The 23,333-nt window shown below is 37.5% G+C and overlaps 2 protein-coding genes across 4 annotated transcripts in view; one reads left to right on the top strand and one right to left on the bottom strand.

The window, feature by feature from the left end:
* The window catches only part of ABCB11 (ATP binding cassette subfamily B member 11), a 93,312-nt gene extending 90,125 nt beyond the window's left edge, over positions 1 to 3,187 (top strand). For all 3 annotated transcript variants that reach the window (XM_084892289.1, XM_084892290.1, XM_084892291.1), the window contains 2 exons: positions 1,068 to 1,214; positions 2,323 to 3,187. In XM_084892289.1, coding sequence (XP_084748415.1) covers positions 1,068 to 1,214; positions 2,323 to 2,523 — 348 coding nt within the window. In that variant the 3' untranslated portion in view covers positions 2,524 to 3,187. The remainder of the gene's footprint in view (positions 1 to 1,067; positions 1,215 to 2,322) is intronic.
* A 9,604-nt stretch (positions 3,188 to 12,791) lies between these two features.
* Positions 12,792 to 19,745, bottom strand: G6PC2 (glucose-6-phosphatase catalytic subunit 2). The gene is made up of 5 exons (XM_084892810.1): positions 19,497 to 19,745; positions 18,807 to 18,916; positions 16,665 to 16,776; positions 15,027 to 15,142; positions 12,792 to 14,010 (listed from the first exon to the last, which is right to left on the bottom strand). Exons 1-5 carry the CDS (start codon positions 19,712 to 19,714, stop codon positions 13,499 to 13,501), a joined length of 1,068 nt encoding a protein of 355 aa, XP_084748936.1. The 5' UTR covers positions 19,715 to 19,745; the 3' UTR covers positions 12,792 to 13,498.
* Positions 19,746 to 23,333: the final 3,588 nt, after the last annotated feature.

Raw genomic sequence — 23,333 nt, 5'->3', positions numbered from 1 at the left:
CCTATAATACCTTTCACTGAGCACTTTTCCTCAGTGATGAAAGTAGGACAAGGTAGGTTATTATGAGTCTCACTTGGCTTGGTTGAGCATTTTTCAGGAAGGCAAGGCAGGCAGAAGCAGACTTATTGTGGAAGGCAGGCAGAGTAACGGTCAAGGGCAAAAGTTCAGAAGCCAGACACACCCGGATCTAGAATCCACTGTCAGTGCTATTTATTTGTCTATTTTTACACAATTTTCTTAGCTGTGTGTGCCTAAGTGTTGTAACCTGTAAAATAGGGAGAAAATGATTTTTGTGATTATTAAATGATAATCTAACTAGAATAGTTATTTGGCACAATACCAATCGCCTAGTAAATAGTCCATCAATGTTAACTATTTTTATGTATATTGCCAGGAATCTAGCTAAGAATTTTCCTTCCAAATTTCATCTAAAACTCACAACAAATATGTTAACTAGTTAATAACATCTGCATCTTTCAGACTGGTTTGTTCCTCAAAGAAATGTAAATAATGTTCTCACGATCACAGAACTTGTAGCAGCAAAATGAGGATTCACTTCCAGGCTTGTATGCTGGAATGATACCTCCTCCACGGGGGGCTTGACTAGCAGATCTCTCAAAGGCCCTCTTTTCCAAGGATTGTTCTGTCTTAGATCTTCCTCAGAGGAGTTTGGAAATCAGGGAATCTTGAAGCAATGCTTGACAAAGTCTTTAACAGAAAATAGTAAGAATATGTTGGATTTTGTAAATCTATACTAATAAAAAGGTAATATGTTAATTATAAAAAAAAAAAAGAAATCTCACTCATGGAGAAAGAGATCAAAATACGAAATTTAAGGAAATGCAGAGAAGGGTGTAAAAGGGCCCCCTTTTTTCCCAGCGAAAAAGATCACAAACTATGTTTGTCACAGATTTCTAGATGGATTTGACATCCAATGTAGAAGGACCCATTCATTCACTATTTCCAATTTCAAAAAACAACAAATTGTTTCAGTTCCCAGAGGGATCATTGATAGGGATAGGAGCAATGGCTGCTACTGGTTTTCAAACTTATCATACTTTTTCCAGAAATATGAAACTAATGTTGGGTCCCAGGGGTCTCAGCTCTCTCGGGGAGAGAAACAACGCATTGCTATTGCTCGGGCCATTTTGAGAGATCCTAAAATATTGCTACTAGATGAAGCTACTTCTGCCTTAGACACAGAAAGTGAAAAGGTATGTATTGATTTTCTGAAGTCTTAGATCATTATAAATGAGTCTTTTCCTACAATATTTGTCCTATTTTCAATTTTCTGATTCATTTACAGTAGAAATTGCCAGTACTCTGTGGAGCCAATGACAACAATCTAGAGCAGTTATTTTCAACTTTTTTCATCTCATGACACACATTAACTACTAAAATTCTGTCACACACACACACACACACACACACACACACACACACATTTGTCGATCTGATGAAAAATAGATATAATTTTGTTTTGATTCATTCACACTGGATGGCTATTGTTGTGTTGGCTGTTGTCATTTTTTTTAATTTGACAATTTAAGGGAAAAGAGGTCAGTGCTCCCGATTGCATAGTCAGGTATTGCATGTTTAAAAAATTCATGCAGCTCAATGGTTGAAAATCGCTGAACTAAAGTAATTTAAAATAGGTTTGCTTCAAATTAAAAAAAAATATTTTAACTTTAAAATAAAAATTGTTTTTAAGATTCTCTAAGCTTGGTGACTTTTTTTTTTTCAAAGGCCAATAATTAGCTTTATTAAGTAAAGTAAAATAATCCAGGTAATTTGTTGGGCATTGCCATTTTTATAGTTCTAAAGTTCTGTGCAGAGCAGGTAGGCAGCATACAACACCAAGTAAGAGGCGGTATCTGTTGTGCAGTTTCAATGAAAGGAGATAAAATTGAGCAAAACACAATTATGAAATTTACTATTTATTAACTCCTTAAAAACCAGGATTCCATTTTGGAGACAGCTAAAATATCTTCGATGAAGAACAAAATCAGGAATGATCAATGACTTCTACCTTACCTTGCTTCCTTGGTTTCATTTTAACAAACTAGACTATCAGGTATTTTGAAATTACATAATGACCTCATAGTTTGGTTCATTCTAGCTTCACTGACATTTCTCAGCTTATGGACTGCAATTCAAACCATTGGTGCATTATATTCAGCAAAAATTTATTTCTTTTATGTCAAGCCTTTGGGTTTAAGCCCTGACCACAGCAATGTCACTCAGGCGGAATTAGAACCCTTCAATGGTGGCCAGGGGAACAAGCATGTATGTTTGCATCATCTTTCTACCTTTGCTTTGCAGACGGTACAAGTTGCCCTGGACAAAGCCAGAGAAGGTCGGACCTGCATTGTCATTGCCCACCGTCTGTCCACCATCCAGAACTCGAATATCATTGCTGTCATGTCACAGGGGACAGTGATTGAGAAGGGCACCCATAAAGAACTGATGGCCCAGAAAGGAGCCTACTACAAACTGGTCACAACAGGAGCCCCTATCAGTTGACCTGACTCTAGAATTTCATGCACAGCTGTTGCACCAATTACAGAAGTGCCATGGGTTATTTTTTTTTTCCTTTAAGAAGATAATGATGATTATTTTACTTTCACACACATTGTCATACATTGGGATCCAAGCTCACGTCTAATGACCTTTGATAATAATTTAGTTGTAAATGCCTGTATATAGAAAAATGAAATAAGGTAGGTCCAGTGTGAGTGAAAAGCCAATGTCCAGCAGCTTTTCAGGCATCACTCAGTGCTTACTCCATGCAGGAGCCAGTCTCCCATGAGAATCAACGAGAAGTCTTGGAGTAAATAAGACTTTGAATTCCTCAAGGGCAGAAGAGGGGTTTTGTGTGTGTTTTTATTTTATTTTTTATTTTGAGCCCATAATTTGTTAGTTCCAAGATAATAAAAGTGGGAAATGTTCATTCTTCCCATTAAGATAGAACAGTGCCTTTCAATGGAAATATAATGAGTCACTAATGCAAGCCACAAATGTAATTTAAAATTTTCTAGTTATACTAAAGAAAGAAAAACAAAAAGGTAAAATTAATGTTAATAATGTATTTTATTTAAGCTGATATATCCAAGATATTATCACAACATGTAATAAATATAAAATTATTAATATTTTGTTATTTTATCATTTTAAATTTCCAAACACTAATGTGTATTTACACTTTCAGCATATTTCCGTTTAGAGTAGCCACATGTCAAATTCCCAGTAACAACATGTGACTCTATCAGACAGATAGGGTTAGAGAATCCAGGTTCATGTATTTTCTGGTTTGAGCCTCAGTTATTTCTTTCAAGTCCTATAAAAACATGAGCCCAGCCCTAGCAGGTTTGGCTCAGTGGATAGAGAGTTGGCCTGTGGATTGAAGGGTCCCAGGTTCCATTCCAGTCAAGGGTACATGTCCGGGTTGCAGGCTCGATCCTTAGTTGGGGGCATGCAAGAGACAGCCAATTAATGATTCTCTCTCATTAATGTTTCTATCTTTCTTTCCCTCTCCCTTCCTCTCTGAAATCAATAAAAATATTTTTAAGAATGAAAAATATATTTTTAAAAATTTTACATCATTTATTTTATTTGCATCACCTGTTTGCATTGACTTGCAAAAAGGGAAAGAACTCAGGTTGCTTAGTGTAACACAATATAACTTTGAAATTGGCATATTATTAATTCCACCAAGGTTTTCTTTCCATAATATGTTTAGTTCCAATTAGCTTATTAGAATTATTTATGATTTTTTTTCCTATGAAGAATTCTTTTTGAATAGTTGGAGCAGCACATCTTCCTACTTATTTTGGGAAGAGACCCTCAGTTCAATTAATGCTTCTTAAAATTATATGGAGGCAGATATCTATAAACCAGAAATGTGACTATGAAAAAAAGTAGAAGAGTTGGCCTCTAGATTTTTTTTTTTTTTTGGTCTAGAAACTATTTTTCATGTAGTTATTGTATGTCTATTCTACATGGCTTTTAGGAAATTATTTCAATGAATAGACACTTTTGATTTAGTGATGCATTCATGCATGCAATGTTTGGAAATTAAACACTCACTGAAAAATGTAGATCCTGAAATGTTTTGATTACTATGTCCTGAAAGAGAAAAATACATAGAATCATAATTAAATATGGTTTACCACATACTTATTCATGAATTAAATGTAAATTTCCTATCCTAAGAAAATATCAGGACATTATCATAAAGTTGGTTTAAGATTCCACCTCATATTTCCAGCTGAGAGCTGGATTCTCTTAGATATGTATATTCTCTCTGTAATCAGGTCATATAAGGCTGTTAGTGGAGATTAAAAATTTGCAAATTTTATTGCTATTTTCTAACACATTTTGAGATAAATTTACATATGTGTGCCATTATCAAATAAGCATTATGTCCATTTATATTTGCTTTAAATTTCCAGATCAAATGAATAATCTCACCTGCTATGTGAGAGATGACAGATGAAAGTAAGTTAAACTGAGAAATGCAACTCCAATTTCTTTCACACTGTGTTCAATTAAATGCCCAATTAATTTAAATGGATGGACTGTAAATAAAGCAGTGCACATGATTATCATCTAATTGGCACTGGCCAGCATTATAATGTGCTCATTAGTGAGTTGTATGGTATCCTAAGGCTCATAATGAGTAATCAGGATACACATGATTGGCATATAGCTGTCTGGATGCAATTACTCAATGCAATAAATCAGCACTTGGACAAAATGTGCAGTAGATTAAGGAAGAAGAATACATAGCCAGATGGTGAATTGGCAATTCCCTACTGTTTGTAATTCAGGTACAGCTTCTACTCTCAGATACAAAGAGATAAATGTGAGGACAACAGAATGGCTGGAGATAAAAAGAGAAATGTTCACCCAAGGTGACCCAGAACAGTATCTATGATTATTAACAACTAGAGGTTCAGTGCACGAAATTTGTGCAGGGGGTGGGAGGGTGTTCCTCAGCCTGGCAATCTGGGACCCCTGGGGGGATGTCTGACTGCCCGTAGTCGGACATCCCTAACACAATCAAGATTGCTGGCTCCTAATCACTTGCCTGTCTTCCTGATTGCTTTTAATCACCTCTGCCTGCCTCCCTGATTGCTCCTAACCACTCACCTGCCTGCCTGCCTGATCGCCCCTAACTACCTCTGCTTCAGCCCTCACCATTGCAGCTTTGTCCATAAGGAATGACATCTGGAAGGTCGTTCGGCTGTCTGGTTTAATTAGCATATTATGCTTTTATTATTATAGATGATTACTGAAAAGAGAGAAAATAATGCTATCATATTGGTTGAGAATATATATATTTCTGTATGCCAAGTTTGGAATCAAAGCCAATTTTTTGGAAGTCGAGAATCCAATTAATCACTTAAATATATCTCAGAGATAACATTCAAAAAGCAATTTATAATTTAGAAAGCATTTTTCCTGTATAATCTTTATACATTATTGTGAAACCAGCTAGTAGACTGCAGGGGAGGAATGTAGCTATAAGTTGTATTCATTGTTATATGTAAGAGAAATCACTATGTCAGGCATCATAGGTTCGCTCACTTGACACCCATCTTACCCCATTTCCTTTGCTTGCCTCTATTACAGGGGCTGGAAAGTAAAGTAGTCACCTTCCCAGACTCCCTTGCAGGGGAGGCCAGGTGATACTGTTTCGGTCAATGAAATATAGACACAAGTCTCTATGGAGGCTGTCCCTTTTGAAATAAAGCATGGGTCAAAAACAATAGCCAATTCTTCTTCTTTCTTCTTTCTTGAATGCACAGCAGCCATGCTGTGGTCCTTCAGACATGACTACGAATGGCAGAGCAGGTAGGTAACTTGAGTCTGATTCCTGGACATCCTTGAGAAGCTGCTCCAGCCTGGGCTGCCTAACTCCAGCCATCCTATTACACATGAAAAAGACACCTCTCACCTGCTTAAGACCTGAGGTCATATTTTTAAAAATTTTTTATTTTTATTTTTTATTTTTTGGTGGTGGTGGTTGTTCATTTGGGATTAACATAATTAATAGATACAGTTAGATTTTTATTTACAAAAATACTGAAACACAAATATAAAGAAAAGAATGCAACATTGAAGTATTGATTTGTGTTTAAATGACCTTAAAATATGACCTTTACATCTAGAGATTTTCCAAAAATATTGATTGAAAGAAAGAATAGTCTTTCTTTTCAAATGTCATTGCTATGAAAAGAGATATAACTGGACGGAAGTCCTCACAGCTCATTCTAGTGGTTTTCCAAGAACATTTCATGTACCTTCCTTTATTTTGCTTTAAGTGAAGAGGTTTTTACTTAGGGACTTGGTGTTTTGTGATTATGCTTTCGCATCCTCTCATATGATAAAATTGGTGTTAGTCTAGGAATGATCCAAACTCTATTGGCAGGGTATAGCCAGAGTTGAAAAGAAAGTGATTTAAGTGTGGCTTGGCAGTTGAGAGTCAACCTGTGAACCAGGAGGTCACGGTTCAATTTCTGGTCAGAGCATATGCCTGGGTTGTGAGGTCAATCCCCAGTGTGGGCTTGATCTCCAGTGTGGAGCATGTAGGAGGCAGCTGATTGATGATTCTCTCTCATCATTGATGTTTCTGTCTCTCTCTCTCACTCTCTCTTCCTTTCTGAAATCAATCAATAAAAAATAAATTTTTAAAAAAGAGAGAATGAATCTGAAATAGGGTGGGCTAAAAGAGATGGGGAATAATGTTACCAGCTAACTTGTAGCTGGGTATGGTCTCAATTCAGTTCTTCCAAGCCCACAGGCCAGAGACCGCCCTGGTGTCCGCCCACAGTTGCAACAGGTAAGCCTGAAACCCCTGCGGGTCTCAAGGGAAAGGCCTATGTTAGAGTCACTCCTTGCATATATAACACCTAAATGACTTTAATAAGTGTTTGACAATGGGTGGTAAGGAGATTAGAGAGAAAAGAAAAGCTTGGACAGAAGGGGTCCTGTTTGAGCCTGAAAAGATCTTAGAAGCTACTTGGAACTGGACCTCTACCTGTCATTTAGCATGACCATCCTCAAAAATCTTGCCACATATAATTTGATGTTAGACTTGTGGTGCATTCAAGAAAAACATAACAGCAATCATGAAATTTAAAAACTAAAACTTATCTTTACGTGTTCGAGAGATCTGTAATTAATCCACAATAAACTTACTAACAGGATATTTCAAATTTCTAATCACTTCCCTCATACAGTGCAGTTTAGTTAAGCACCTCCAACTCCTCTCCCACCGAGCAAACTTCTTCTCACTCAGCCTGTTATAAATAACCCCTTAGTATCTCTTCCAGCAGGAACATCTTCCTTCTTAAGTTGTTAAGAAAGGGGACACGGAGCCTGTAATTTCATTATGGGATCTCCTTTGTAAAATAGGTGAGCAGAAAAATCTATGAATATTCTCATGTTAATAATATTGCCCTATAACATCAGCCACATTATTTTATGTCCCCATGCATCTCTTTACATAGCTATAAAATTCAGATTCTAATCGGAATAGAATCTTTTGAAGACTGAAAGGAATTATATAAGTCTAAAATTGCTTATTAAAAAGCAAATTACAAAATTAAGTACTGTTTAGAATTTGCAGCCTTATTCATTGCATGTAAGTAAAATTTAATTTGCTCTGGCTCTTCTTCTTCTTCTTCTTCTTCTTCTTCTTCTTCTTCTTCTTCTTCTTCAATCCTCACCTGAGGATATTTTTCCATTATTTTAAGAGAGGGCGGAAGAGAGAGGGAAAGACAGAGAGAAAAAGCAACATTGATTGGTTGCCTCTTGCACACGCCCCAACCAGGGCCCAGGCTGGGAAGGAACCTGCAACCAAGGTACGTGTCTTTGACCAGAATCCACAGGCTGATGCTCTATCCACTGAGCCATGCCGGCTAAGGTCATTCTGGCTCTTCTTCCAATTTCATCAAAGAAGATCTTTAGAGCTGCGGAGTATCAGAGCTGGAATGAATCTGCCATCCCAAGTCCACTTGAAAGTCCCGATTTGAGAAATTAGTCAACTAAACCCATCAATGTTAAATGGCCTCCCAGCATCACAGTAGTTAGATCCAGAGACAGACTAAAACCTAGGTCCGGTGACTACAGTCCATAATGCTTGCTGCCAAAATCCACAGTCTTTTGTACATCTATTTGTCCTTGAACTTGCTAGCACCTGCCCTCTTGTATTATGACACCCTTTGGGATCCACATAGGGACCTGGCACCACCATCAACATCCCAATACTAAAGGGTAAGAAGCACAAAAAAAATCTCACAAACTCAAACAGAGGCATTTACTTTCCCCTTGTGAAGCCAAATGCAGTCTTTATATATCAATAGAAAGATAGCAGGGCCTCTACATTTCTTTCATTAAAAAAAATTGTTAAAATCCAGAATTTGGAGTTATTCTGCAGGAAAAGAGATCTCTGGGGTCAGATGCTTTGCATGCACAATTCTGAAGGTTGAGGGCCAGGCAGTGATGAGCACATGCAATGCCCAGCTTTAGAAAACTCCTTCCGTTAATGGCAAAATGTGTGAACAAGGATGACAGGCTGCGTCCAGGAAAAAGTCAATTGTCTGAACAGAAATTAGAGTGTGACTGGCCCAATTGATGCGCAAGGGTAGGTGAGAGCTAGAGGAGGAAAGAAGCTCTTAATTAGTTCTGGGTTTCTTTCCCAGACACACATATGGCCTGCTCCTCCTGCAGGGCACGCAGCTGGGCCTCCCAGGGAGGTGGTTTCTGCCTTTGCTTGTGCCAGCACTGGAAGTGGGCAAGGTGCTGCCAGAGCAAATGCTCCTCTTGGCAGTGCCTGATCTAAGCCACAAGCCCACTCACCGGGACCCCAGCGGCTGCCCTTCCCTCATTACCTGCCGCTGCCCCTGCCCTGACCACTCCTTCAGAACATAGTGCTCTTTGAGGAACTGTCACAATTTTTTTTTTTTTTAACTGAAGCAGATTCTGTTCAGAAACCACATGGCACACGTTAGAAGAAAAAGATTCTAAGAAATTTTAAAATTCACAACAGAAAATAATTAATCAGCTTGACGCTAACCTTTCTGACCTCAATCTTTGAATTTTCTCCCTCCTTGAGAACAATCACTTCTGTGCTGCCAAAGGAAATGAGATGTAATTTCTTCTAAGCCATTACTGTGATCTCCATCAAAGAGCAGCAGAGACAGTAATTAGTATTAGGACTCCACATCAAACCACCCCAAATTGGACAAAAAAGTACATGTGTTCTTTGCAGAGCTGAAATGAAGCACTTCTAATTCTTAGAATTCTCCCACAAGTTGCCATCTTTTGAAAGAAGTTTTTGGAACTTCTTATAGACCTTTCTTGCTGTTAACATTTTATTTTTAAAGAAAAACAAAATATAGTCTTTTCTAAAAACGAGCAAGTCGTATCATATTGCCTTTAGTGTGAAATAACTACAGGATAGCATTAAAGTTCAGGGGACAGGGACAGATGAGAAACTCCACCTTAGTTCCTTGGCAACACTCAGGTCCCAGTATTCATCCAGAAAGCTGTTTGCATTTCCAGGGTGACTGGGACAGTCAGTCAATGAGGGTAAAATCCTCAGGTGCAAATGGGCACTGGTAATTCTTTTTACCAACAGTTTCTGAATAGCCACAGAGGTTCTGGTGTCCGGCATGGAGGACCCAGACAAGCAGGATAACTTGGCAGAGAGTCATCCAGCCACCCAGAAAGTGGACATAGATGTTGGTAAAACTTCACCCAGTTCTGTGGCCCTGGGGTGGGGGTGGGGGGGTGTCTCCAGGACATGGAGCAGAGAAGGGTAGCCAGACTCCCTGCTTTGAGGCAACAGAGCTAAGAGTCCCAGGAGACCCTGGTGGCTAGAGCTCACAGAAGAGAGAGAGAAGGGAACTGTGCATAGAGAGAACCCCAGATCCGTAGAGGGCCTCCATAAAAACACAGCAGGGACTACTGATAACTTTTTGTAGTCGCTTTAATCCTTCCAGCCCCAGAAATTGTTTAGTGTCGGTTAACCCATGTTTCCTATGAATGTGTAAAGATCACAGTGGGATTTACCAATCACCACTATTATATTTTCAACTGGAAAATAGCATCTGTGAGCTAATTAAGAGATTCCTGGGCTGGGGTAAGCATCCATTGTCCATGTTCTGCCAACAAATCAATGTTTTTTCATATAAAATAAAGCAGTTAACACTAATTCATGTTGTCTCACAGGAATGTGGTATAGGTGACAATATTTTTTAAAAAGGCTTACTTTTTTTTTCAGGGAAAAGCAGTGTGGGACTTGATTTGTGCTACCCATTTTAATAGCTACTAAACACACGTGACTATTTAAATTTAAGTTTAAAGTTAAAGTAAGTAACATTTTAAAATGTATTTCCTTAATTGTATTTGCTGCATTTCAAGAGCTACAGGTAGTTATAGACTACCATTTTGGACAACACAGAATACTTCCATCAATATAAAAGTCCAGTTAAAGAGTGTTGGAATATACAGTTTTAATATATTCAAGAAATCAATCACATTTAAGGCAGGAGTGGGGTGTAGGGGGTCAATGGGAGGCAAATCTGTCATCTTTAATACTTTCTGTCATATTTTCAACAATAAAGATAAATTTAAAAAATACAACCAAGGTTTTTTAATTCCCCTTAAATCAAGGTTTTTATATGTTTTATATGTATTCATTTGATCTTGGATTTATTTACAGATTTTGAATAAATAAAAATATTTAGAGATATAACTTTGAGTTCCAAGGGCATCTTATAATAAAATTTTAATTGCCCTTCTGTTATATTGAAATAGTTCCAAAGAAGGTACCAGTTTAACCTTATGAGACACATATCCTATCCCTATGTTGTCAAAGGAAAGGGATCCAACATCCTTCTTGATAGCTGGTTTCAGTAATAATAAACTCCTTTGCATTTCTTTTCAAATACATGTTTGATTGGACAGTTTCTCAAGTCACTTGTCTAGATTTTTTTTTCTATCCTGAAAGCTCATTTTCCTCCTGAATATGTAGGTGTGCAGCCATTTTGAATACATGGATATAGTAACAGCAAGCCAAATGTACCCAAATCCACTTACTTTTTTCAAATAAATTGAAAGCAGAAGAGTCTTTTCCATTCCTATTAAAAGCTGATATTTTCTCCAAGGCTGTGAAAAGCTATTTCTCTTCCTGCCTATGTAGTTTCAACTGCAAAAGCCATTTGTCACCATATGGATCCATCAGGAGATGTCAACTAGAGTAAAGAGGGAAACCTCACCGCATGAGGACGCCAGAGCTTTATGGCAAATAAAGTAGAGTAGTTGGGGATTAATACTAGAAAATGAGCCAAAACCTCGGCATATTCCCCTCTGAGGATCATAGATCATCCAGCCCACAGCACTCACTGTGGGTGGCTGAAGACAACTGAGAAGGGATTTATAATGGAGTCACATATTGTAGCAGAATCCTTTGACTATTCATGCCTAGCTTCCTCAGGCCTTGTTAAGAGCAGGCTGAAACCATATTGGGTTGGAAGATTCTTCAATATTAACATTTCTAATCTCAACGGAAACTGTCAGAAAGAGCTCTTACATAGGAATAAGATCTCTGACAAATGCAGAAGAATGAGAGAAGGCAAATGCATCATAAAGTGTGAAGGGATTGAAGTGACTTTGTATGGCACTCCAACTGGGAGGCTTGAACCAATGAACAAAGCTCACATGTTAAGAATCATTCTTCCCTCTTTTACCACAAATGTCTTCTCAACATGAGAAAATTTTATTCTTAAAATATTGTTTCTTCAGTATATCATAGAAAATATAGCTAATAATATTGCAATAACTCTGTATGATGCAGGTGGGTACTGGAAATATTGGGTGAATGTTTTGTAAAGTCTGACCACTATGCTGTACTCCCCAAAATAATAATCCTATATAATAAAAGGCCAGCCACCATAGTGTAATGACTGGAATGACCAAAGACCAGAACCATCACAGCCCCTCTAGGCTGGCCTCGTCCCCCAGCAAGCAGTTAGGTGTGATCAGGTATGCAGGCAAGCAGTTAGGGGGAACCAGGAAGGCAGGCAGGTGAGCAGATAGGAGCCAGCAGTTCTGGATTGAGAGAGGGTGCAGGCCAGGTTGAGGGGACTCCCCTCCCCATGTACAAATTTCATGCATGGGCCTCTAATACAAAATAATATTGACTGTAAACTATAATTGACAAAATAAAAACTAAATTAAAAATATTTTATTATATCTCAGCTTTTTGCTTAGAAATCATCTAATTACTGAAATCAAGTTCAGTTACCTTTTAAAAAGAAAGCTATTAAGTGTGTTTTGTAAAAGCAACAAATATACTCTATAAATACACCTAGAAATGGACCAATAATTATTTTGAGTTGTAGAGGTTTTGTGATCCTCAAGTAATATCTTGTCAAATAGCACTGATTCAACTGTCACATTTTCATAAACATTTATGGGTTACTTAGTATGTCAGCATCTAAAATAAACATGTATTAATATCCTTGAAAAGAGTTAGATGAAACACTATGGTAGATCACAGGCCACTAAGATATGCAGCAAAATCTGACTCAAAATGTACTTGATTGAAATAACAGAACTATCAACTTAAAGTCCGGAATTACTAGAAAAAACCTTACTGAGAAATTCTTAGTATAACATAATATTCCATCAATGATATTTTATAAAGTAAACCTGTAGATTTTAATCATAGTTCAGTATACATAGAGGTTAACACAGCTAACAGATACTATAAGCATGTAATAGTTTTCCTGGTTGGAGCATGACCTTGAGGAAGGCACTTGATTTCCCTAGTTTTGAAAAACTGACCCTTAAAGTGATAGTATAAGATGTCATAGTAAAGCGATAAACCTTTTAGGGGTAAATAATGTTCTAAGCAGATAATCTTCAATAGCATTTATTGACATATTAGAAATCACTTCTGTAAAACAGACCAGGAGTTGTACAGGAGTTCAAGTCCACAGTAACCTGGCCTGTTCCCTTTCACCTACATACCTATCCATATCTAGAACCATTGCTGACCCCTCAAGGCCCTGCATGCATGGTTTAAGTCAAACTAGATGTGGCATTTTAATGTTATTTTTTAAAACATAGCTGATTTACATAGTAATTATCATAGAATAGACATGGAATCTTACAAATTATTACCTTTTGAAAACGAACAAACAAAACATAGTTCAATAGAAATATTTGCCTGAAGACTTGGGTTCTAATTCCTGTTTTTACAGGGGTGTGACAACAGTGAGTTATTTTACCTAAATGAGCCTTTAATACCTTATCTGAAAACTGGGGGTTAGAGCTGACTGCTACTAAAATGTCTTTACAAGAGCCAGAAGCATTTGAAGATGATAAAGCTATCTGATACTGGGCCTCCTGTTGGGATGCTGAAGACTGTGATAAATGAATAGTGTCTGCCTCCTGGGACCACAGAGCATAACTCTGCACAACCCTAGTCAATCTTCTTTTCATTTGGCTTCATTAGCACATGAATACAGTGGGGAATCAGAGCCACCACAGCCAGTGGGATGGATGCACTTTTACAGAAAGACAGCACATAAAATAAATGTTCTGTGTGAGTGGGGATCTTGATGAAATGGTAGAGTTGTAGTGTGGTCAATGAGGCCACGACACAGAGCAGCCGGAAGCTCAGCTTGTAGCCATTTTCCCCTCGGCAGCTCCTGAGGAACATCTCTGAGTTGATTGCAAAGCCCAAGCCAAAGAGGACCCCAAGGTTTCTCACGAGTCCAGCAAAAGGTGTAGTGTCAATGTGGATCCAGTCGGGGTTGGCACACCACTTCTTGGCTATGGGCACAGACCATAGCAGGTCAATGTCAAGCAGTCTGAGAAGCAGGTAAAAGCCAAGTGCAAACAGGAAGAGGAAAAGATTGGTCTTCAGATATGTGCTCAGGCTCGCCGTTTGGATGCCTGGAGTGTGTTCAAAGGCCTCTGCCACAAGCATGCCTGGGGATTAGAAAGAGACACTGAAGGCGACTATGTGTCCTTGAGCTCCTGGGGAATCATTCCTCCCTGCATTGAGGAATTTAGCTGCTGCCCAGCTAGTGTGGCTCAGTGGTTGAGCATCAACCTATGAACCAGGAGGTCACAGTTTGGTCAGGGCACATGCCCAGGTTGTGAGCTCCATCCCTGGTGTGGGACATGCAGGAGGCAGTTGATCAAAGATCCCCTCTCATTATTGATGTTTCTATCTCTCACTCCCTTTCCCTTCCTCTCTGAAGTCAATAAAAATATATTAACAAAAAAGGAATTTAGCTGTAGTTTACAATGTAAGGGCTTTAGTCACCTAGAGTCTATCCATTTTCCAAAGCCTTTCTTAAAGCAGTAACACACACTTGCACCATGGTCTTTTCGCCATCCATACTAGGACAGGGGGTCACTCAGGAATCCACAGCACTGAGTGACAACCCACTTTATAGGCAGAACACTGATCTAGGTGCTTGCAATTAATATTTCAATTGTTGTAGCCAAATAACTTAGCCTTTGAAAAGCATGTGGGGGCTAAATGGCAGAAACTCAATCATGGTGAATGCCGCTTCATGAATACAAAGCAGCGGCTAAGTGAAGTTCATAGTTATGTAATCATTATTTCAGGTGTTTCAGAGAGAGAGTGGCATGCTGCGCAGGTTGGAAGGCCATTATAGGTCCCCCAAACCAAGACACAAGCAGGCTGTCTGAAGTGGTGGTCTGGAAGTTGTACTTAACTCTAGTCACATTTTAGAGAAGCTCATCTCACCAGGAGGTTAGCGTTTATACTGTTATGTGAGACTCCGCCATTGTGCAAAAGGAGGATTTGAGAGGTGTGTTGAGTCACTTAAGCTCCCAGGGTGGCATTAAGCATCAGTCACTTAACAGAATTACCTAGAATGGGGAACTGATCACCAGGAAGAATCTGAGAACATAAAACAAACGACACTAAAGCTTTCCAATGACACAACCAGACATTAAGGAATCATATTTACCACCAATTACTCCGAGAATAACTTGATGAGGAAAATGCGTTGCTATGAATACTCTGGAGATGCAGACACTGATTTGAATCAACCAAAAAAGACTCCAAAGAAATGACCAGGTCAGTCTAAGATGGAAGAATAGATACAAGTGTAAGAAGCAAAGAAATTTGATCGCTCATAAAATTAGGGGCTCCAGATGACCTTTCTCAGAAGAAGCATCTGACATACATCATGATTCTTGAGTCTTGTTTTCCCCAAAATGTTGTTGCCATGTGTTTCACAGGATTTGAAATGCTTTAACAGAGGTTTTTGCATTTATCAATGCATTTTTAAGTACAATATCCTGAGATTTTAATAAATGTTATAAAAGAAAGCCAATTTGACATCCTAATAATTATTTTAATGGAGTGGGATAATTCGATTTTGGAGACTTGCTAATGCCATATATGTTTACTCCTTATCATATGTGCTTCCTATTTTCTCTCTCTTTTAATTAAACAACCCTCTACTGTTGTTTTGGCTAATGGATACATTAAGGCATGCAAGTCACAGTTTCATTAGAATAAGCTTTAAATATGCTCAGATTACTTTAGCCATTTCTTTTTATATTTCCCATACTACTCTAAAAGTAGATGGCTCTTGGAAATTTTTTATTTTTAAAAAAAACTTTTATATAATGGTATATGTTATCATATTTAAAAAACAATTAACAAATTTTATCTCTGATAGCTTAATAATTTATTATTAAAGTGGTGCTCAAGCCGAAACCGGTTTGGCTCAGTGGATAGAGCGTCGGCCTGCAGACTGAAAGGTCCCAGGTTCGATTCTGGTCAAGGGCATGTATGTTGGTTGCAGGCACATCCCCAGTGAGGGGTGTGCAGGAGGCAGCTGATTGATGATTCTCTCTCATCAATGTTTCTAATTCTCTATCCCTCTTTCTTCCTCTCTATGAAAAAATCAATAAAATATATATTTAAAAAAAAATAAAGTGGTGCTCAAAATTGTTTTAATGATTAATTATTTCAGAAAAGAACAGTTCAATTAAACAAAAATTTTGAGTAATCTTACATTAAAGTTCTAGGCCTTTTTAAACATTATAAATCTACTAACATGAAATCTACTAACATTCAAATTTAAATTTGCCTCTAGGATGTTTATAATCACAAAGGTTGCACAGTCTTTAAAGTTAGAATTTGTTATTGATGTCAAAAAACATTGGCTTGTCAAAGAAAGAAATATAATTATACTAAATTAACTGATGCATTCAAGGGGAATGATGATTCTCAAAGTTTCTAGTTAATCTTAAAGCAAGAGAATGTACATGTAAAATTATTTATTACATAATTTTAGATGACTTACTTATGACCTACCAGAATGATTATTATATTAGAGAAACCCAAAGCATATTTAGCAAATCATTAATCAATTAAATATTTCCAACCTTATAATGTGGCAAAGCTGTGAACTAATTAGGACATTATCTTAAAGCACAATATTAATTTTCTATTCATTTGCTATTTTGGTTATGATAGAATAGAATAAGCACATTTCAACCACTTAAAAGTATTCTAAAATGAACTTTTAAGAAGACATTCCATATTCAAAACTGTTACATTCCCATGCTACAGAAACTGGAGCAAAGCTGACCTGTGCAGAGTCGTAGATGACTCATCCATCCGACTGAGAGTGTGGTTCAGTGCAGCTGTTACCATGACATACCAGACACATGATGAGCCCATTGCATGGCCAGATGGACTTCCTACAAAAGCAAAGTTGTTGGTCCATTTGAAAGGGAGTTAACAGAGTATCAATATCAAAATGGATGGTAGAATGGCATATTAGCCATGAAAATTACAAGTAACTCAGAAAGAATCTACAAGGTCCAGGCTCTATTTAATATCTAAATATAGGTAGAAATAAAAAAATTGAGCCTCAAAACACTACTTCAAACATTTTTTTCCAGATTTTTCAAGTTCATCAAATTCCAGAATTAAAATGTTCAAGGCTAATTAAAAACTCAGGGTTTTGCACCAAAATCTGACATATCTCTACTCATTGTTCATATCTAATTATTTTTAGATGATGATAAAAATAAAGTACTTGTTTTGGACCCTAAATCAGTTTATGTTCCTTGGGTTGGAAAGTCAAACATCTACAGGATATCATTGCTATGTCTGACTTTGCAATTGACTGCTGTGTACTAGCAGCTACCTCTACCTCTATGTCTATCCTGTGGCCAGCAGCTCCATGGAAGTCTTTGTTATGGAAAGGAAGAGAAGCTATAAAGGGAACATCAATATTGGCAGAAGAAGACTTTCTACTCCTAGAATGTCTTTCCCATGAATCTTGATATTTTTTAAAAAAATTACTTTGCCGAAACCGGTTTGGCTCAGTGGATAGAGCATCAGACTGCAGACTGAAAGGTCCCAGGTTCAATTCCGGTCAAGGGCATGTACATTGGTTGCGGGCACATCCCCAGTAAGGGGTGTGCAAGAGGCAGCTAATTGATGTTCTCTATTTCTAACTCTATATCCCTCTCTCTTAATCTCTGTAAAAAATCAATAAAATATATTTTAAAAAATGACTTTGCTATTCTCCCTGAGTCTTAACCAAGTGGAGATTCATTCTGATTACACCCCAATCTCTTTTTCAGAAAACACTGAATTAAACAAAGATCAATCTATTTCTTGTAGATCTATTTATTGCAAATGTGTTTCTAATTTTCAGAGTCTTTATATTCTTAGAGTTATAGATCTCTAAGGAGTGAACATAGGATGCAATATATCTTTCTTTCTCTTTCCCACCCCCTCACCTCAGAAAATATCCCACATGCTGGAAAGTGCTGGGATAAAACAAAGTAGCATTTCAATTGTTTCAAAGGTTATCCATCCAGCCACCCACCCATCCATCCATCCATCCATCCATCCATTCATCCCACACTGGTTTTAGAAAGATAAAACACATACCATCCCCATCATGATTGAACACAGTCTACTGAGGCAGCCAGATATTTAAAGAATTAATTATAGTAATATAACAGAACTTACACATTCACTATATTCAGGGTTGGTTTCAATGGATGTCAATATTAATTTTCTGATATATGCCAAACTGTAGTCTTATAAGTTAAAACAGTAACATGTAACTTTCTTTTATATATTTCAAAAGTCTTTTTATAGTTTTAAACTCAACTCTCTGGTAAAGATTTTACTCACATACATAGTCTTACTTATAATAAAAAAGGAAGTGGCCCAGAAAGTCTACTTACATACTATATATACCAGAAAAAAAATTTTTTTTTAAAAGAAATCATTCTAAGATCAGAGCTATCTTAACTGGCAATAGTGATACCAGGAAGTCCTTACTTTTCTTACAGAAAATTTGTCTATTCTTTCCTCATTCATGAGATTTTTGGAATACTTATAGTAACTTTGAAAGTTACTCAGCAGTAGATAAATCAATATTCCTAGAATTTGAATATAGTTCTTTGTAATTTTTTCTAGTTTTTTTTGTTTGTTTTTGTATTGTTCCATTCTTCCAAAAAAATAAATTCCAAATATAAAATTATTTAAGGAGTATTCTCCAAACTTACCCTTTTACAAATAACACAATGAAATCCATAAAACTTCCTTTCTCATTAGCAATTTTTATGCTTATGAACTTTTAGCATCTTCCCTCATGACTTTTCTTTAATTTCCTATATGATATAATATACTTATTAGATGATCATTATACATAATGACTCTTTTGGAATAGCTTTAGTAAGTTGAGGTTGCTATAATTGCTTACCTGGACCTGTTTCACACGTAGTAGGAAACTGTTCAAGGCATGGACCTGAACGATTCAGGTAAATCTGAGTTTCTTGGATCCACCAGTAAGGCCGATGACCAAATAATATCCTGTATTTGAAGAAATATAGATATGAATATATTTAAATATACAACAAGTACTTAATTGGAAACGTCCTATTTTTGCCTACAAAAATGATTCATTCAGAGGGTTTGATGAGGAAAGCTCATGATTAAGAATCTTTGAAACAACTTGGATTCTGGCTTATCGCCCATTATGGAGATTGACACAGTCATTTTAGGTTAGTTTTCAATGTAAACAGGGACATTTTTTTTCCTTGCAGGGGAAGTCCTGCAGGTGCTTTGGGTACTTAGATTGGCAATATCAAAGTGCTCCCTGGAATCACCTGTTCAGTATGAGTGCTGCTCATTTAACTAACTTCTTGGATAATCACAGCATATATTACAGGGCTTTGGAATTTACTTATAAATCAGTTTACATTAGTATATAAATGTACATTTGTAAGTAAGTATACATTTCTATGGCTTTTGTAAGTTCTACTTATGAATCTGTGGTATGCTTGAAAATTTTCCAAATAAAACTACACACATCTAGAATGTGACCACTAAGCCATCGCTACAAATTTAAGAGTACACTTTAGGAAAAAATAAAGCAAAACAGAAGCCTTACCATTTAAAAATAAGATTGAACCAATCCCCAATGACTGCTACCCATATCATCTTAGTTCCAACCGTCTGATTAAGCTGGAACCAAAGTGGAAAATAAATAGAAAAGATATTCCGGGGATCTCCAACATTGGACATAAAACTTAGAAAATTGTAGTAAGCTCGGTAGTCCTTCTGCAAATGCTGAATAATGAGTACTCCATTCCTATGAAGGAAATCCATCTTGAAAGAGAGGCAAATCTAAACAGAGCAATTGGAGCTGCAGAGCTCTGAGTCTCACCATTTTTATACAGTACCCTTGTGGCGTGTCCAGCCATTACTGCAACATGTGACTGACCATCTGTGGAAAGGGCACGTCGGCCCTTGTCTACTGAAAAGCTCATCTGTTTATAAGTTTAATTGGAGCCTAAGAGGTGAAGTACATGCTGATCTGTGACAAGTCAAGGGGAAATTTGGGTAGAGATACAATGAAAATCTTATGCAACCTCCCTTTTGTATGAACAGTTGGATTGTGTTTGCTTGAAATTTTTTGCACAGTTCATTTCCTTCAAGGGCAGAGACATTAGCAATTTCTATGCTTGGCTAGAAGACTATGCAGATAATTACTGCATGTCAAATAGCCCTTAAAGCCATGCATTTTAATTTAAAATAGATCGTGGCTCTTGGACTATTTTATTGGGTCTTAGAGGAAAACAAATGAGTAAATATCTGGGCATGAAACTTTTATGTGATATGACAGATTATTTTCTTATTGCAGACTTAAATAAATTTTTTTTTCTTTATTAGCAAAGAGAATGCTATGATATATATGCAGCAGCAAGGAGAATATGTGGAATGTATGAAATCTAGAAGGAAATGTGTTATGAGGCAAGAAAGCAGAGATGGGGGTCACTTTGCTAAAAGAACTGTGTTAGGGTTGAGTCATTATTGACTAGAGAGTACAATTAAGAACACTGGGGAGTGCTCATGTGAGAGAAAGACAGAAATAGACTCAAAAGGCTTTCTGCTTTCAACAATCAGGGAAATGATTTGTTGAAAGCAGAATGTTCTGTACAATTACAGGGGACACACCAAAACAAACATGTAGATTGGGAATAAACAGAAGGACAGCTCAAAGAGAACTATGGGTCAGAAATGAGATGGTGGATGAAGAGCTAAAGACATTTGTGAAGGGGCCTGTGAAAGCCTAGAAGCCCCACCAGGTGGCAGAGGAGGGAGGCAGTAACCATACTTACCATTCCGATTGTCCTCTTTGCTAATCACTGCCTCTTTCACTAGGAACTCTTCCCCTGCTGTAAATACCACTTTGGACTTCTCCTGAAGTCCTGCTCCATCATTTTACAGCACCATTGTTGGAACGAATCCAGTGTCTATCAGTACCTTCCCAGGCTCTGTTGACTCTCCCAGAAGAAATGCTTTCACTATCATTAAACTCCTTTTTTTTTTTTTTTTTGCAAGTTTATCTTTACGGCTGGAAGTACTACAGATCTTCCCTCTTATTCCCCAGGGATCCCTTCTCCCTCTCAGCTGTCCTCTGCCACTGGCCTTCACCACACTGCTGTCTGTGTCCATGGGTTATGAATATATGCATATAGGTTCTTTGGTAAATCTCTCCTCACCCATCCACCCACTCTCCTTCCCTCTGAGATTCATCAGTCTGGATCTATTTTGTTTGTTATTTTATTTTGTTCATTGGATTACACATATGAGTGAGATCCTACCATTAAACTCTTCAGAGTGATTTTTATTTATTTATTTATTTATTTATTTATTTATTTATTTTTATTTTATTTTTAAAATATATTTTATTGATTTTTTTTACAGAGATAAAAGGAGAGAGAGAGAGAGAGTTAGAAACATCAATGAGAGAGAAACATTGATCAGCTGCCTCCTGCACACCCCCTGCTGGGGATGTGCCCACAACCAAGTTACATGCCCTTGACCAGAATCGAACCTGGGGCCTTTCAGTCCGCAGGCTGATGCTATATCCACTGAGCCAAACCAATTTGGCCAGAGTGTTTTTTTTTTTTTAAATGCCATACCTTTGTCTTATCCTAGACAAACTACATTTCTAGTGATGGGACTCAGTCACTGGTATTTTAAAAATACATTCCAAGTGATTCCAATGTGCAGTCAGGGTTAAGAATCAACCTGATGAAGAAATTCATACTCTACCCGTTTTTCTTTCAGCATAAGCCCCTCCATCTGCCAAAGGTCAACCTGAAAGAAGCATCCATGACAGTTAGTATGTAAATTATTGGTTATAACTGGATCTTCCTATTAAATTTGATTTTTGCATTAATTGATTTATCTTGTCAGAGAATCTACCTCTAGAATAAAAAAAGAACCTAAATCATATGAGAAATTATACAGCTGATGATAGTTTGTATACAAATTCGGTAATGTGGGGCCAGAAGAGGAGAAGCAGTAGTGACCATTGGCATGTACTCCTTTTAGAACACAGCATGATGGCCACCTTCTCCTCTGAGTTTTCTGCAACAATGACCTGGAAGGAGCTTAAGATCCAGCCTGGTTTCTGTGGATGAAAAGTCTGGTTTGACAGTCACAAAGTGTGGTTGCAAGTAGCACCATGTCATTCTTTCAGAAAGTGACTTTATATGGCTGCCAGGAAATGAAGATTAATCTCATCCATTTTGAGAGCCTCACCAGTCTCCTTTATCATTCTTATAATTTCAGCAGGAGGTTGACCAGGAAGTAGTCAGACAACACAGGCCTTCCCCACATTTTGCTCCTCCCCAGGCAGCCCATGAATTAACACATTCTTTTTTTTTTTTTAATATATTTTATTGATTTTATACAGAGAGGAAGGGAGAGAGATAGAGAGTTAGAAACATCGATGAGAGAGTCATCGATCAGCTGCCTCTTGCACACCCCCTACTGGGGATATGCCCTCAACCAAGGTACATGCCCTTGACCAGAATCGAACCTGGGACCCTTCAGTCCCCAAGCCGATGCTCTATCCACTGAGCCAAACTGGTTTCGGCATTAACACACACATTCTTGATTCTCCCACTAGTGTGCAAATCTGATCTGAATGAGGTATGTGTTGGGGTAAAATTAACTGTGCTGAAAACTTAGTTGTGCATTAGAATGTCTTGCATTTATGCTTTTTCAATTATTTAAAATACTCTACCTTAATATCCTTTAAAAATACTCTATCATATTATTTTATTTTAACTCCATAGTGGTTTAGAAATCTTCCTTTTAGTGATAAGGAAATGGACAAGTAATCTTCCCCAGGTCATTTCTTTCATGCAGTGACCCTATTTGGAGATTAAGTTTTATTTCCAGAGCAATGCTTCTTCCTAGTCTAGGCTGTATCCAGGTTACCTAAGGCCAATATTGGTGAGATGTAAACCAGCTGGAAATTGAATAATAGTTGGTGCTATAACCAGCTTGTTTCAAATGCTTTAAACTATCTAGACCTCCAATTCAACTGTATCATTTCAACTATAAGGCTTTTCTGTGTAGTCTGTGAATTAGGTAATACATGGGCACATCTGGCTAGCTGCCAGATCATTAGAACTTTGAGATATACTCATCACTTTGAACTTCTGTTGGATGGGTCATCCCATCCCATTGTAATGGGAGGTCAGTGTTTTCTGTTACCGTCCCAGCTTCTGACATCTTCCCTGGGGGAAATATCAAGTGGCACTAAGCTGGGCACCTCAAAGCTTGAGGGTGACTCTAATTCCCATCCTCTTCTGTTGACCCTGGGACCTAGCAGACATTTTCTTCTCTGGAAAGTCAACTATGGAAATAAGTGAAGGCCCTCCAAATGAGAACAAACAGAGGCTATTTATTTTGAGTTTGCTATAGT

This window comes from Pipistrellus hanaki (assembly GCF_964339955.1).
Source record: "Pipistrellus hanaki genome assembly, chromosome: 8".
In the NCBI taxonomy this organism is placed as follows: Eukaryota; Metazoa; Chordata; class Mammalia; order Chiroptera; family Vespertilionidae; genus Pipistrellus; species Pipistrellus hanaki.
This window is presented reverse-complemented; position numbering and strand designations above follow the sequence as displayed.

Coding starts and splice junctions, on each gene's coding strand:
- G6PC2 (XM_084892810.1), bottom strand. CDS start 19,714: ATGGATTTCCTTCATAGGAATGGAGTACTCATTATTCAGCATTTGCAG. Junction 18,917..19,496: donor TTCAATCTTATTTTTAAATG/GTAAGGCTTCTG, acceptor CTTCAAATACAG/GATATTATTTGGTCATCGGC. Junction 16,777..18,806: donor TACGTGTGAAACAGGTCCAG/GTAAGCAATTAT, acceptor TTGCTTTTGTAG/GAAGTCCATCTGGCCATGCA.